The sequence below is a fragment of the Meles meles genome, chromosome 13 (genome assembly GCF_922984935.1).
Source record: "Meles meles chromosome 13, mMelMel3.1 paternal haplotype, whole genome shotgun sequence".
NCBI lineage: Eukaryota > Metazoa > Chordata > Mammalia > Carnivora > Mustelidae > Meles > Meles meles.
The window spans coordinates 33,798,138-33,814,008 of record NC_060078.1 but is presented as its reverse complement, the minus strand read 5'-3'; the positions used below and the strand labels follow the sequence as shown (position 1 = coordinate 33,814,008).

The 15,871-nt window shown below is 37.2% G+C and overlaps 1 protein-coding gene across 1 annotated transcript in view; it reads left to right on the top strand.

The window, feature by feature from the left end:
* Positions 1-15,871, top strand: part of CFAP70 (cilia and flagella associated protein 70) — a 123,922-nt gene that overhangs the window by 101,704 nt on the left and 6,347 nt on the right. The window contains exon 26 of the mRNA XM_046027864.1: positions 2,958-3,059. Within this exon, the coding sequence (XP_045883820.1) occupies positions 2,958-3,059 (102 nt within the window). The remainder of the gene's footprint in view (positions 1-2,957; positions 3,060-15,871) is intronic.

The window sequence follows — 15,871 nt, the reverse complement described above, 5'->3', positions numbered from 1 at the left end:
TTAGAAAACTGATAACACTGTCAAAAGAACCAGAAACTAGCTCTACAGACTATTCAACATAAGTCATGCTTCTGTTTGTTTTGAGTACTTTAAATAATACTTTCATTGAGATAGAAACTAAAAACAAAACAAAAATCATTTTTTTGAACTTTGTGTAAGTTTTTATTAAATTACCGATTAGGGACACCCCCCCCACACACACACAATGTGAACTTTCCGAACCAATGTACAAAACAGAAATCTTAATAAAAGATAAAGTTAAGCCCCACCACTAAGATGTCCAAGTAATCCCTATTCCCCATAAGTATTTTAGTCATACTATACCTATGTGTGGATATATCATAATTTTTTTGACCAATCACTCATTATTGGGCATGTTGTTAGTTTCTACTATTATACTATTGTAGATGAAACTGGGATAAACATTCTTGTACATAAATCTCTGTGCTTAATTCTTTTTATTTCCTTAGGATATACCCTTAATGTAGAAAAATTTTAAAGTCTTTAAATTATAGTGTCAGTTTGCCTTCTAGAAAGGGTGTATATTGATTTATACTCTGCCAGGAGGTATGAGAGCGCATTTCACTGTTACCTCATCCATAATGGGCATTATTTTTTGCCAATGTGATCGATACCTTAATTTGCATTTTCATCAATAATGAGGTTGAAATATGGGATACACATATCTTTTGACTTGTGAATTATCTGCTCATATCCCAGGTCCCATTACCTTTCATTTCATTGCTATCAGGCTTATTACTTTACCGCTTTACCCTTACCACTTTACTGGCACTTCTGACAGAAGTTCCCTTAACATTCTAATTGCTAAATGCCATAGATACTTAGATGAATTTCTGGCACTTAACCCTGTTGACTGCTTTCTTCCTGAAGCCCTCTCCTCCCTTGACTTCTACAATACTTCATTCACATCCTTCCAGTTCTATGCCTTCTTCTCTGATACCTTTCTCAGCCTTTTTTGTCAGCTCCTACCCTTTTACTACCATAATTGTTGGGTCCTCCCAGGTTCTACAGTCAGCCCTCTTGTCCTGTCAGCACATTTATTTACCCTAAGGAAAAAATACATCTACCCAGTGGCCTAAACTACCACTTGTGCCCTACTGAATTCTAAACCTTTAATGCATAACACTTTTCAAGTTCTGACCCTTATATCAAACAGTGTAATGGACAGCTCCATTTTCATGGTTCCCTAGACACCTTAAAATGTGCATATCTGAAATACAACCTAACTTAACCCTGAAGGATTCTCACATTCCTTAAGCCTACACCTTCTCCTGTATTCTGTGTCTTGGTAAATGGAGCTGTAATGAACCTGATCAACCAAGCCAGAAACTTAAAAGGTATCCTAGTCTACTTCTCCTGTTACTTTTAATTAGGCATCAAATATCCTATTGATTTTGTCTCTTCCACGTCTCTTGAGTCTATTGTCTCCTCTCCATCCTATTTTTATAGCTCCAATTCAAGCCTCATACCTTCTTCTTCTTCTAGCATGATCTCTTGTCCTACCTTAATCCATCTCCCACAATGTTATCAAAGTGGTCTTTAAAATATGCAAATATTGTGTTACTCCCCTACTTAAACTCTTCAGTGGCTACCCCTTGTTTCAGAATAGAATTCGCATTCCTTTGAATGAACACATATCATCTGGTACCTAACTCTTTAGTTTTATCACTCACTTTATTCTCCCTGATCTCTCTCTCTCTTCTCCAGCCCCACAGGCATTCTTAAGATTGTTTCCTGACCACACCATACTCTCCTGTGCCTCCATGCCTTCGTATATGATATTCTTTTTCCTGGGAATGCCTTTCTTCACATTGTATAGCTAATAGACTCCTATTTATCCTTTAGGACTCACTTTAGTGATATTTGCTCTCAGAAGCTATCCTTTAATTCCAGGGTACAATTATTCCCATTTTCCTATGTCCCTCCACTAGATCTATATATGCTTCTATTATAGAAATGTTTACTCTGTATTGGAACTATTTATGTTTGGATTTTCATTTTTTTTACTTATCTGTCAGTGAACTCTTTGAGAAGTTGTATTTTATCTTTTTATTCACAGTACCTAGCATACCACTTGTCACAGAATAAATCCTTAGTAAGTATAATTGATTAATTAACATTGATTGAATGAAATTGGTTGAATAATGAATCAATACATTGACTGAATATTGAATCAATATCTTAAAGACATTTAAAGTGTGGACCAAAGTATGGGCATTGCTGAAAGGCCATTCTTCATTGCCTAGAAACTCATAATTTCCTTTTCAAAACAGAAAAAATGAAGAGGTACTATATTGGTGAAAGGAGTGCCTTATTTCTTCCTTAGGTGATCTTTTGGAAGATTTTATAGGCAGGAGCAATGATATCCATATGTCCAGAGCTCAGGGAGCATTTTAGAGCCTGAATATTGTAATGATTGCTCAAGATCATATTGGTAATAACTAATATTAGTATTTTGACAGGTTAATAGGACTTTAACCTTAAGAAAGGGATGCACAATGTAAAGGAAAAAACAAAGTGTATCTGACATCCTACTGTGTGTGGGGAAATCATAGAATGATGCATGCACAGTAGTTAATACTTCTGGTTTTCCAATCCTGACACCTGAAGCTCCATGGTTCACGGATGCCCTGATGGAATTGCTGTAGAGGGAAGGAAGAAGAAAGGCGTGTAGTTGAGAGCCTAAGAGGCAGAACTCCAGATTTCTCTACTTGCCTGTTTAATCCAAACAGTTCTTTTTTTAACAGGTTCATATATTGGGCTACAACATACAATTTTGTTTGAAGAGTTCTGAGCTGAAAATTTTAAAAGGTGAAAACTGTTTGTATAGGTCACATTACCAATGTTATTTGGACATAATGTTTTCAACTAAACTGACTCCAGCTGGCTTAAGGGAAAACTGCTCTGACTTAACACACTTTTCTTTTTCTATCAAGCTGGAGGAGCTCACAGAGGCTGAGGATGCTCTCTCTGAAGCCAATGCATTGAACAACTACAATGCTGAAGTATGGGCATATCTGGCTCTGGTCAGCCTGAAAGTGAGTGTTTATTAACCCTACACAGTGCCCTTTTAGGGCAAAGATGTAAGGAAGTGAGTAAGGCAAGAGATAGGTAGATGGCCATTAATTGCATGGTAGTTGAGGTTTAATGAGCTTCAGATTTGGTCATTATACTGATGAGGAAGGAGAGGTCCAGTCTGAGAAGCTGCTACTTGGAATGTGCTTAAAAATCATACACTCACGTGTATTTGTCTGGAAGGGAGAATCTAAAAATGAAAGCAAGCCATTTGGACTTGTTGGTCACAGGTGAGCAGGAGTGGAGTGGGCCAGGGCTGATCGCCAGCCAGGATTCTGGATTAGGTGGCTTCCCTGTGGTACTTTCAAGTGGCTCTGCAGGCCCCAGCCAGGTTACACTAACTAAGCCCAGTCCTGCACATCCCCTTCCTCAAGATGAAGGATGTGGTAATCCGAGTCTGGTCTAGGACTTGGGTTAGGGAAGATAAATGGGGAGCCATGTAAGAGCAGTGATTGATGGTGCAGTGGGATAGCAGATCATGCTACGAGGCAATGAGCTGTTTGTTGGACAGGTCTCTTGACCTGCCTGAGCTCTCAAGCCTGGGACACTGGTATGCATTCCTTGTATAGTCATTCAAATTATGCTCTGGATCTACAAAAAATTCATACGTACACTCTGATTTCCCCCTTTATTAGTTATGTATAGCTTAGAAAAACTGTATAAGAATCCACTGATAAAAACAAAGGTGGACTAAGGGCACCTGGGTGGCTCAGTTGTTTGTGTCTGACTCTTGGTTTTGGCTCAGGTCATGATCTAAAGGTCATGAGCTCAAGGCCATAAGATCTAGCCCCATGTAGGGCTCCTCACTTATTGGGGAGTCTGCTTGAGATTCTTCTCCCTCTCCCTTTGTTTCATTGCCTCCCCCACTCATCCATCTCTTTCTAAAATAAATAAATAAATCTTTAAAAAAATAAATAAAGGTGACTATAAAGGTGAAAACATAAATAGTTTACCAACAAACATAAATGGATTATTCAAAAATCTCCTGTAGACTAGAGCAGTTTTTCCCAGAGAGCCCATTGTTTTAAAAATGGGCTTGATACCTACAAAGCACTTCTTTTTTTTTTTTTTTTAATTTTATTGTGTTATGTTAGTCATCATTCAGTACATCATTAGTTTTTGATGTAGTGTTCCATGGTTCAGTGTTTCCATATAACACCCAGTGCTCCATGCAATCCATGTCCTCCTTAATACCCAACACCAGGCTCTCCCATCCCCCCACCCCCACTCCCTTCTAAAACCCTCCATTTGTTTACCAGAGTCCATAGTCTGTCAGGTTTGTCTCCCACTCCTATTTCTCCCACTTCATTTTTCCCTTCTCCTAATGTACAAAGCATCTTCTTTATAATTGTGTGGTTTTTTTTCCTCTGAGGCCAGAATTCGGGAGAGATAATTTAGATATTTACCTGATACTAATCAGGAAATACATGTTATTTATATTTAAATTATATTTAGTTATATTTACGAACCTCATTCCTGAATTCCTTTTTCATTAGTTTCATTTAAAAAAATAAATACACTTTTTATTTTTTTTTTAAAGATTTTATTTATCTATTTGACAGAGTTCGCAAGTAGACAGAGAGTCAGGCAGAGAGAGAGGAGGAAGCAGGCTCCCTGCTGAGCAGAGAGCCCAATGTGGGGCTCGATCCCAGGACCCTAAGATCATGACCTGAGCTGAAGGCAGAGGCTTAACCCACTGAGCCACCCAGGTACCCCAATAAATACACTTTTTAAATGGGAATATTCTTGTATCAGAATATAAGCAAGGTCAAAGACCATCAAAAGAGATGCTCAACTAGCCTTCCTAAAACATTCCTTCCTGTTAAACTGTTGGCTGAGGGTGCTTATCCTTGACATTTATGGGAGATTAGGTAGGGTGTATTGTGGGAATTTGTGATAACTCCTTTATCTATAGAAAATAACTCTCCCATACTTAAATAACTTGTATGTCAGCTTAAGATCAAATGGGAAATAATAAGAGTAGCTTTCAGTTTTCCAATGGCCAATATAACATCAAACTGACAGGAAGTATTATGACTTGAGTTTTTACCCCAACTCTGCCACAACTAGCTATCGGATTCTAGGCAAGTCACTTAAACTTGCTGGACCTTGATTACTTCATCTTTTATTTTATTTTATTTTGAAGATTTTATTTATTTATTTAACACACACAGACAGAGATCACAAACAGGCAGAGAGGCAGGCAGAGAGAGAGGGGGAAGCAGGCTCCCTGCTGAGCAGAAAGCCCGATGTGGGGCTCAATCCCAGGACCCTGAGATCATGACCTGAGCAGAAGGCAGAAGCTTAATCCACTGAGCTACCCAGGTGCCCCGATTTCTTCATCTTTTAACTCAAAGGGTCAAATGAACGATTTTAGTATACCTTCCATAGAAACTGCTGGATTAAATAGGAAAAAAATTAAGGCTATGTAAGATTTGAGTAAAAACAATTAACAAGATTGAACTCAAACTAACAATATAGAATGCTACACTTAATAATTAAAGAATATGTATTCTTTGCAAGTATGAATGAATTGTTCATAAAACTTGACCATATACTAGACTACAAAGAGAGATTCAACAAATACATATAGATAACACTACAGTGAAATTATAAGTAAACAATTATATGATAGGCCAGATTGGGGCCCTGGGTGGCTCTTTCGGTTAAGCATCTGCCTTCAGCTCAGGGCATGATTCCTGGGATTGAGCCCCACATTGGGCTCCCTGCTCAGTGGCAAGTCTGTTTCTCCCTCTCCCTCTGCCCCTTGCCCTGCTTGTGCCCACACACTCTCTTTCTCAAATAAATAAATAAAATCTTTTTTAAAAAAGATAGGCCAGATGACATATATACATTTATAAACTTGAATTCATACTTGTAATTAATTCATAAGTCAAAGAAAAAACCATATAACAATTTCTTTTGGTAGGTAGAATTCTAAAGATTACCCTGCCCCTGCCACCAATATTATTCCATCAAATACATCTATGGGTATTGCTGTTAAGGGATTTTGCAGATGTAATGAAAGTTGCAAGTCAGTTGACCTTAAAATACAGAGATTATCTGAGTGGGCCTGTACCAATCAGGTGACTCTTAAAAAGCAGAGTTTTTTTCTGGCTGGGGGCAAATGGGGAAGTCAGAGATATGCAAAGCACAAGAAAGATTCAACACACAACTGCTGGTTTGAAGATGGAGAGGGGCCACATACCAAGGAATGTGAGTGGCCTGTAGAAGCTAAGAGTACTCCCTACTCACAACCAGCAAGGAAATGGGGAACCGAATTCTGCCAGTAGTCTGTATGTGCTTGGAAATAGATTTCAGGTAAGTACCCAGCTCAGCAGACACATTGATTTTGGCCTTGTGAATCATACCAGACCCTGACCAATGGAAACTGAGATATTGAATATGTATTGTTTTAAACCACTAGGTTTGTTGTAATTAGTTACACTGCAATATAAAACTAATACAGGCCTCCCAGTAGATTCCCCCCCCCCCATTTTAAAAAAGATTTTATTTATTTGAGAGAGAAAGAGAGAGAGCATGCACACAAGGTGGGGGATGGGGCGGGTGGAAAGGGACAAGATGACTTCCTGCTGAGTGCAGAGCCAGACATGCAGAGCCAGATGCAGGACTTCATCCCAGGACTCTGGGATCATTACATGAGCCAGTCAGATACTTCCCACTGAGCCACCCAGGTGCCCCAATTTTTCCCCCCAGTTTTATGTAGAAATCATCAACACACATTCTGCTGAATTTTTATAATAATGGCCCCCATTTAATAGTGGCCCCCATGTCCACTCCCTTTGCAATGTGATGTTGCCACTCCTCCCATCAAGAGGTGGATTCTCTTCATTTCTCCACCCTTTGGAATCCAAGCTGCACTTTCTTTGACCAGTGGAATATGATACAAGTAATGTTGGATGAGTTCTCAGAGTCTAGGTCTGTAGAAGCCCTGCAGCTACTGTTTTTGTTCTCTTAATGCCCTGGGATCATCAGCTGTGAAGAAGCCCATTTAGCCTATAGGAGGCTCAAAGTCCACCTGAAGTAGAGCTGAACAATCCCAACCAATAACTAACCTCAATTTGAGTGAGGCCACCTAGGACCTTCGAGCCTCCAGCCAAGTTTTCAGAAGACAGGAGCTGCATGAGTGATTTCAAGAAAAGCCAGCAGAAGAAAGGCTCAGATTGCTCAAAGAATTGTGAGAAATAATACATTGTGTTTTAAGCTATTAAGTTTTAGGGTAGCTTTTACATTCAATAGATAATTAAAATGGGAATGAAAACAAAACAAAACAAAATCACTATACTTTGGAATTATGGGATATAATTAAAACAATATTGAGAGGATAATATATAGCCTTAAATACATATATTAGAAGGTTGAAAAATCAACAAATAAGCATTTAAATAAAGAAATTAGTGAAGACCAAAGAAGGGATAATCAAGAAAATAAGGAGTAAATACTTGAAACTAATATAATGTTACATGTCAATTATATCTCAATAAAAATACAAGGAAAGAAAAAAGTAGAAGTAAGTGAAATTTAAAACAAGGACATAATAGAATTAATATCATAAACTGCTTTTTTTTAAAGACTGTAATTAGACAAAGCTCTGTGTGACTGATTAAGGATTTAAAAAAAGAAAGAAGGCATAAATAATGAATTTTAGCAATAAAGTGGAAACTGAACTGCAGAAAATGGGCTAAAATTCAACCCATTCATGATTCTTAAAAAAGGAAACTAGCTTTTTTTAAAACTAAAAATGTGTCTTTTAAAATCTGTACTATGAGGGGCACCTGGGTGGCTCAGGGGGTTAAAGCCTCTGCCCTCCGCTCAGGTTATGATCCCAGGGTCCTGGGATCTAGCCCTGCATTGGGCTCTCTGCTCAGCTGGGAGCCTGCTTCCTCTCTCTGTCTGCCTGCCTCTCTGCCTACTTGTGATCTCTGTCTAATAAATAAATAAATAAATAAAGCCTTTAAAAAATAAAAAAAACTCTACACTATGATATGAAATGATGGAAAGTTAGAAACATTTCTCTTTTAATTTTTTAAAATGATATCATTTATTTTTTATTTTTTATTATTTTTTAGTATTTTGATATTTTTGTTTTTTAATTAACAACATATACTGTATCATTGTTTGCAGAGGTACAGGTCTGTGACTCATCAGTCTTATATACTACCCAGTTTCATTGCATCACATATCCTCCTTAATGTCCATCACCCAGTTACCCCAACCCTCCACCCCCCCTTTCCTCAAGGAACCCTCAGTTTGTTTCCTTGATTAAGAGTCTCTTATGGTTTATCTCCCCTCTGGTTTCATCTTGTTTTATTTTTTCCTCTCTTCTTCTGGCTTGATGATTACAACTTTGTAATAGTGCTTGGAAGTCTGGCGTTGTGATTCCACCAGTTTTGTGGGGGTTTTTTCTTTCTTTTCTTTTCAACATTCCTTTGGCTATTCAGGGTCTTTTCTGGTTCCATACAAATTTTAGGATTATTTGTTCCAGCTCTGTGAAAAAAGTTGATGTTATTTTGATAGGGATCTTATTGAATGTGTATAGCATAGACATTTTAACAATATTCGTTCTTCCAGTCCGTGAGCATGGAATGTTTTTCCATTTCTTTGTGTCTTCCTCGATTTCTTTCATGAGCATTCTATAGTTTTCTGAGTACAGATCCTTGACTCTATGGTTAGGTTTATTCCTTGGTTTTGGCTGTAATTGTAAATGGGATCAGCTCCCTAATTTCTCTTTCTTCGGTCTCATTGTTAGTGTATAGAAATGCAACTGATTTCTGTGCATTGGTTTTATATCCTGACAATTTGCTGAGTTCCTGTATGAGTTCTAGCAATTTTCAGGTGGAGTCTTTTGGATTTTCCACATAGAATATCATGCCATCTGCAAAGAGTGAGCGTTCTTATTTGTTCTTATTTGTTCATTCAAATGCCTTTTCTTTTTGTTGTCCGATTGCTGAGGCCAGGACTTCCAGTACTATGTTGAACAGCAGTGGTGATAATGGACATCCCTGTCATGTTCCTCTCCTTAGGGGAAAAGCTCTCAGTTTTTCACTATTCAGAATGATATTTGCTGTGGGCTTTACATATATTGCTTTTATGATACTGAGGTATGTTCCCTCTATCCCTACACTGTGAAGAGTTTTAATCAATAAAGGATGCTGTACTTTGTCAAATGCTTTTTCTGCATCTATTGAAAGGATTATATGGTTCTTATCCTTTCTTTTATTTATGTAATGTATCACATTGATTTGCGAATGTTGAACAACCCTTGCATTCCAGGAATAAATCCCAGTTGGTCCTGGTGAATAATCCTTTTAATGTGCTGTTGGATCCTTTTGGTGAGAATATTTGCATCCATGTTCGTCAGGGATATTGGTCTGTAATCCTCCTTTTTGGTGGTGTCTTTGAATGATTTTTGGATCAAGGTAATGCTGGCCTCATGGAAAGAGTTTGGAAGTTTTTCTTCCATTTCTATTTTTTGAGACAACTTCTGAAGAATAAGTATTAATTCTTCTTTAAATGTTTGATAAAATTCCCCTGGGAAGCCATCTGGCCCTGGGCTCTTGTTTGTTGGGAGATTTTTGATCACTGCTTCAGTTTCCTTGCTGGTTGTGGGTCTATTCAGGTTTTCCATTTCTTTCTGTTTCAGTTTTGGTAGTTTACACGTCTCTAGGAATGCATCCATTTCTTTCAGATTGCTGAATTCCTGGGACCAGATGAAATTAATGTCTCCTACTCTTCTGCCATCTTGAACTCCTAAGTCTAGTAACATTTTTTTTAAAGTCAGGTATAAGACAAAGATCCCTGCTATCATCATGTCTATTCAATGCTACAGGCATACCTCATTTTTTTTTTAAAGCATTTCATTTATTTATTTGACAGGGGGAGAAGATCACAAGTAGGCAGAAAGGCAGGCAGAGAGAGAATGAGAGGGAAGCAGGCTCCTTGCCGAGCAGAGAGCCCGATGTGGGGCTCGATCCCAGAACCCTGGGATCATGACCTGAGCCGAAGGCAGAGGCTTAACCCACTGAGCCACCCAGGCGCCCCGGCATACCTCATTTTATTGTACTTTCATTTTGTTGTACTTTACAGATATTGTGGGTTTTTTATAAGTAGGAGGGTTGTCATAACAACCCTGCAATAAGCAAGTCTGTCTATCAGCACCATTTTTTCCAACATAGTTGCTTATTTCATGTCTTTGTCACATTTTAGTAATTCTCAGAACATTTCAAACTTTTTCATTATTACATTTGTTATGGTGATCTGTGATCAGTGGCCTTTGATGTTACTATCAAAGTGTGTCCATATATGGTGGTAAACTTAATTGATAAATGTTTTGTATTCTGACTGCCCTACTGACTGGTTGTTCTCCATGTCTCTCCCTTTCCTTGGGCCTCCCTATTCTGTGAAAAATGACAGTATTGAAATTAGGCCAATTGATAACCCTAAAGTAGCCTCTAAGTGTTCAAGTGAAAGGAATAGTTGCATGCTTCTCACTTTAAATCGAAGCTAGAAATGATTAAGTTTAGTGAGGAAGGTATGTCAAAAGCTGAAATAGGCCAAAAGCTAGGCCTCTTGTACCAGCTAGCCAAGTTGTGAATGCAAAAGAAGAGTTTCTGAAGGAAGTTAAAAGTGCTGCTCCTGGATACCTGGGTGATTCAGTTGGTTAAGCATCTGCCTTCATCTCAGGTCATGAGCCCAGTGTCCTAGGATGGAGACCTGTGTCAGTCTCCCTGTTTGGTAAGGAGTCTACTTCTCCCTCTCCCTCTGCTCCTACATCCTGCTCATGCTCGCTCTCTCTCTCTCTCTCTCTCTCTCAAATAAATAAATAAATAAATAAATAAATAAATAAAGTCTTTATTTTAAGTACTGCTCCTGTGAACACATGAATGATAAAAAAGTAGAACAGCCTTATTTCTGATATAGAGAAAGTTTTAGTGGATCGATCAAGCCAGTCACAATATTCCCTCAAGACAAAGACTATTCCAGAGCAAGTCCCTAACTCTCTTCAGTTCTATGAAGGTTGAGAAAGGTGAGGAAGCTGAAGGAAAAAAGTTTGAGGCTATCAGAGTTTGGTTCATGAGGTTTAAGGAAAGAAACCATCTCCATAACATAAAAGTGCAAGGTGAAGCAGCAAGTGCTGATGTGGAAACTATAGCCAGTTATCCAAAGAGCTAGCTAATTTAATTCATTAAGGTGGCTAGACTAAAGAGCAGATTTTCAGGGTGGATGAAAAATCTGTATATTGGAAGACTATGTCAACTATGACTTTCATACCTAAAAAGAGGTCAATGCCTGGCCTCAAAGCTTCAAAGAACAGGATGACTTTCCTGTTAGGGGATATTTGCAACTGGTGACTTTAAGTTGAAGCCAGTGTTCATTTACCATTCTGAAAATCCGAGGGCCCTTAAAAATTATGCTGTGTCTACTCTGCCTGTGCTCTACAAATGGAACAACAAAGTCTGGATGACATCTGTTTACAACAGAGTTTACTGAATATTTTAAGCACACTGTTGAGAACTACCACTCAGAAAAAAAAAATCCTTTCAAAATATTACTGCTCATTGACAATGCACCTGGTCACCCAAGAGCTCTGATGGAGATATACAATGAGATTATTTTTTATTCCTGCTAACACAACATCCATTCGGCAGCCAATAGATCAAGGAGTTGCTTTAACTTTCAAGTCTTATTATTTAAGAAATTCAGTTTGTAAGGCTAAAGCTGCCGTAGATAGTGGTTTCTCTGATAGACTTGGGCAAAGTAAATTGAAAACCTTTTGGAATCCAGTATTCACCATTCTCAATTTCATTAAGAACATTAGTGATTCATATGAAGATCAAATATCAATAATTACAAAAGTTTGGAAGTTGACCACAGCCCTCATGGCTGATTTTGAGGGGTTAAATTCTTCACTGGAGGAAGAAAATGCAGATTTGGTGGAAATAGCAAGAGAACTAAAATGAGAAATGGAGCCTGAAGATGTGATTGAATTGCTGTAATCTCATAAAGAAAACCTTCACAGATGAGTTGCTTCTTATGAATGAGCAAAGGAAGTGGTTTTTGAAATGAAATCTACTCTGGCGAAGATGCTGTGAAGATAGTTGAAATAACAACAGAGGATTTAGAATATTATATAAATTTAGTTGATAAAGCAGTGGCAGGGTTTGAGAGGATTGATTCCAATTTTGAAAGATGTTGTACCATGGGTAAAATGCCGTCGAACAGCACTGCATACTACAGAGAAATCATTCATAAAAGGAAGAGTCAATTGATGAGGCAAACTTCATCACTGTCTTATGTTAAGAAATTGCCACAGCCATACCAAACTTTACCAACCTTCACCTTGATCCATTAGCAGCCATCAACATTAAAGGAAGACCCTCCACCAGCAAAAAGATTACAATTCACTGAAAGCTCAGATGATGGTTAACATTTTTTTTAATCAATAAAGTATTTTAAATTAAGGTACATACATTGTTTTTTATAATGTGACTATTATTGCTCACTTAATAGACTATTATATAGTGTAAACATAACTTGTATATGTGCTGGGGAACCAAAAAAATTCATTTGAGTTGGTTTATTATGATATTCACTTTATTGTGCTGATCTGGAACAAAACCTGCAATATCTCTGAGGTATCCCTGTGGCAATAACACACAAACATACACAAGACACTGGAGGAAAAGGAGGCTACAAACTGAAAGATGTAATAAAAAGTTTCACTACTGAAAGCGTAAACAAAAAAAAAACAACAAAGAATGGTGGTTACTGTTGGGGGAAAAAGTTGGGGAACAGAGAGGATAGGGACAGGATAGAAGCAAGACCTCTTAATGTATATCTTATTATATCCTTCTGATTTTTTAATGGCATATATGTATTATCTACTCAGTAAAGTTTAACACAAAAGAAGTGGATTTGCAAGGTTGCTGGATAAAAGATTAATATAAAAAATCAACATCATCAAAATCAAATATCATCAGAAACAACCAATTTGAAAATCTAACTTAAAAAATCCTATTTAAGGTCTGTATGGATAAAAGTATAAAACTTTATTGAAATGTATAAAAGAATATCTAGTAGAGATACTATGTTCATGCACAGGAAGTTTCAATAACATGAGGATGAAAAAAATTCCCAAGTATCTGATTTAAATGCAATTCCAATAAAAATAATAAAAATAATAACAGGTTTTTTAGGAACTTGGTCAAGCAACCTTAAAATTCACTTGCCCGATAAAGACACAAATATACCAATGACAATATAGACAGGGTAATAAGGAGTGAAGGTTTTTCTACCAATTACTAAGCCTTATAATGAAGCTCCAATAATTAAAACTCAGTGGCACTAGTGTAGTAATAGTTAAGTGGAACATAATTGCTAGACAGAAGTAGATCCACATATATATGGAAACTTAGGTTTTGTTAGATTTTGATTACTCAAAAATAATTGGGGTTGGGGCGCCTGGGTGGCTCAGTGGGTTAAAGCCTCTGCCTTTGGCTCGGGTCATGATCCCAGGCTTCTGAGATCAAGCCCCACATCAGGCTCTCTGCTCAGCCGGGCCTGCTCCCCCCACCACTCTCTCTGCCTGCCTCTCTGCCTACTTGTGATCTGTCAAATAAATAAATAAAATCTTTTAAAAAAATTTGGGTGTCCTAGGAATTTACCCTGAAACTGTTCCTCCAACAACTAAAAACTACACATGCATAAGATATTGATTATAGTATTATTGCAACTGCAAAATATTGGAAACAACATACATAGGAGAGTATTTGAATAAACTATGGTATATCCGCATAATGGAATACTATGCTGCTGAAAGAAATAATGGAGAAGATCTCTATGAAATGATGTGGAGTGATTTCCAGGATAGATTGTTCAGTAAAAACAACAACAAAACCTAAAGTGCAAGATTTTCTATAGTATACCACCTTTTGTATAAAAAGGAAGGGAAAAAAAGAAATTATACACAGATTGGTTCATTTGTGCCAAAAAAAAAAAAAAAACAAAACCCCAACCAAACAAACCATAGGAAGGAAAAACCAGAGATTAATGAGACTGGGTTAAATAGATCATAGACAGACATAGGGTGGAAGGAAGGTAGAGAATGAGGGGGTGATCCTCTGTACCTCTCTGTACAGAACTGACTCTGGAACCATGTTAATGTTTCATTTTTAAAAAAGAAAGTAGGAAATGGGAGATTGTATAATATCATAACAACAACAACAACAAAACAAAACTACTTCCCATGAATAACATAATAACACTAAAGGTGGGAAAAAGAGAACTAATTCAATATACTTTTGAAAAACTATTTGAAATATATACTCTCAGACTAAAGAGGAAAAAACATCTATACAAATATTGGATTTCAGTAAGCTGCTTTTTTGCAGAGTCATTAGTTAGCAGTTCTAAAATTACTAAGTATTCTATGATTTGGCAAATAAAAGATTATATTGTGGGTAATGGGAGTCAAGTTTCTTATTGCTGGAAGAGTTACAAATATGGAAACCAGGAAGATAGAATGACCTTGCGTGGAGGATTAAAATTGAAGATACTGACAAAAGCCCCTGATTTGATGGATTTTATAAATAGATATTATATGTAGTTGGGAATTCATGGGTACACCTAATGCTCAGGTCTTGAAAATCTAAAATTGGAGTCCATTAAAAGAAACTAGGGCATTTGTCCGGTTAAAAAAAAAAAATAAAGGAATCATAGGTTTCTTGGGAATGGCTGGTTCTAGAACTTGGATAGGGAAAATACAAGATGAAACTGGAATATCTTTTTGAATCAAAGTAAAAAGTGTTCAAAGAAAGATTGAGACATATCAAAAAACACATAGGGAAAAAAGAAAAGACAAAAGGACTTGCATAAAGGGGAGCCCCCAGTGGTCCTAGTTTACAAATGAGAATCTATGAGCCCACAGTAACATAACTGAACAAATAAATGAATGGTAGACAAGAACGCTTATAGTGGAAGGCCAACTATTAAATGACTAAGGAATTCAGGAATTAGAAAATCACAATTTGGAAACCACCATAATAATAATTAATTCAGGAAACAGTCATCGAAAAATGCTGAAATTATAGATGAATGTTTATGGAGTAAGAAGATATTTACATAGTCTCAAAGTATTTCTCCATGAGATATTTATAAATTACAAAGGGAAGCATAGTAAGGTTATAGTAGAAAAATCTGGCAGATAACAATCTAAACAAATCACCAGTATTACCATCAGCATTTGCCTCCTGATCAGATGCAACACAACAGCATTTTTTGTGGCATTCCTGCCAAAAGTTCAGAACCGATATAATCATGAAGAAGCATCAGACAAACACAAGTTGAGGAATATTTTACAATTACTGTCCTGTATACTTTTCAGAAATGCTAACTAACGTCATGAAACACAGACTCGAGAAATATTCCAGGTTAAAATAAAGGCTGAAGATGAATTTTGAATGCTAGGCATGATGCTAGACTTTATTTTGCTATAAAAGACATTTGTGGAGCGGGGCTCCTGCGTGACATGGTTGGTTAAACACTGAACTTGGCTTTGACTCAGGTCATAATCTCAGGGTCATGGGATTGAACCCTGTGTCTGGCTCTGTCCTCAGCTCAAACTCTGGTTGGGATTCTCTCTCCCTCTCCCCCTCCCTCTGCCCCCTGCTTGTAATCTCTCTCTAAAATAAATAAATAAATCTTTTTTTAAAAGGCATTTGGGGGACATTTAGAAAAGTCAGAATGAGGTATATAA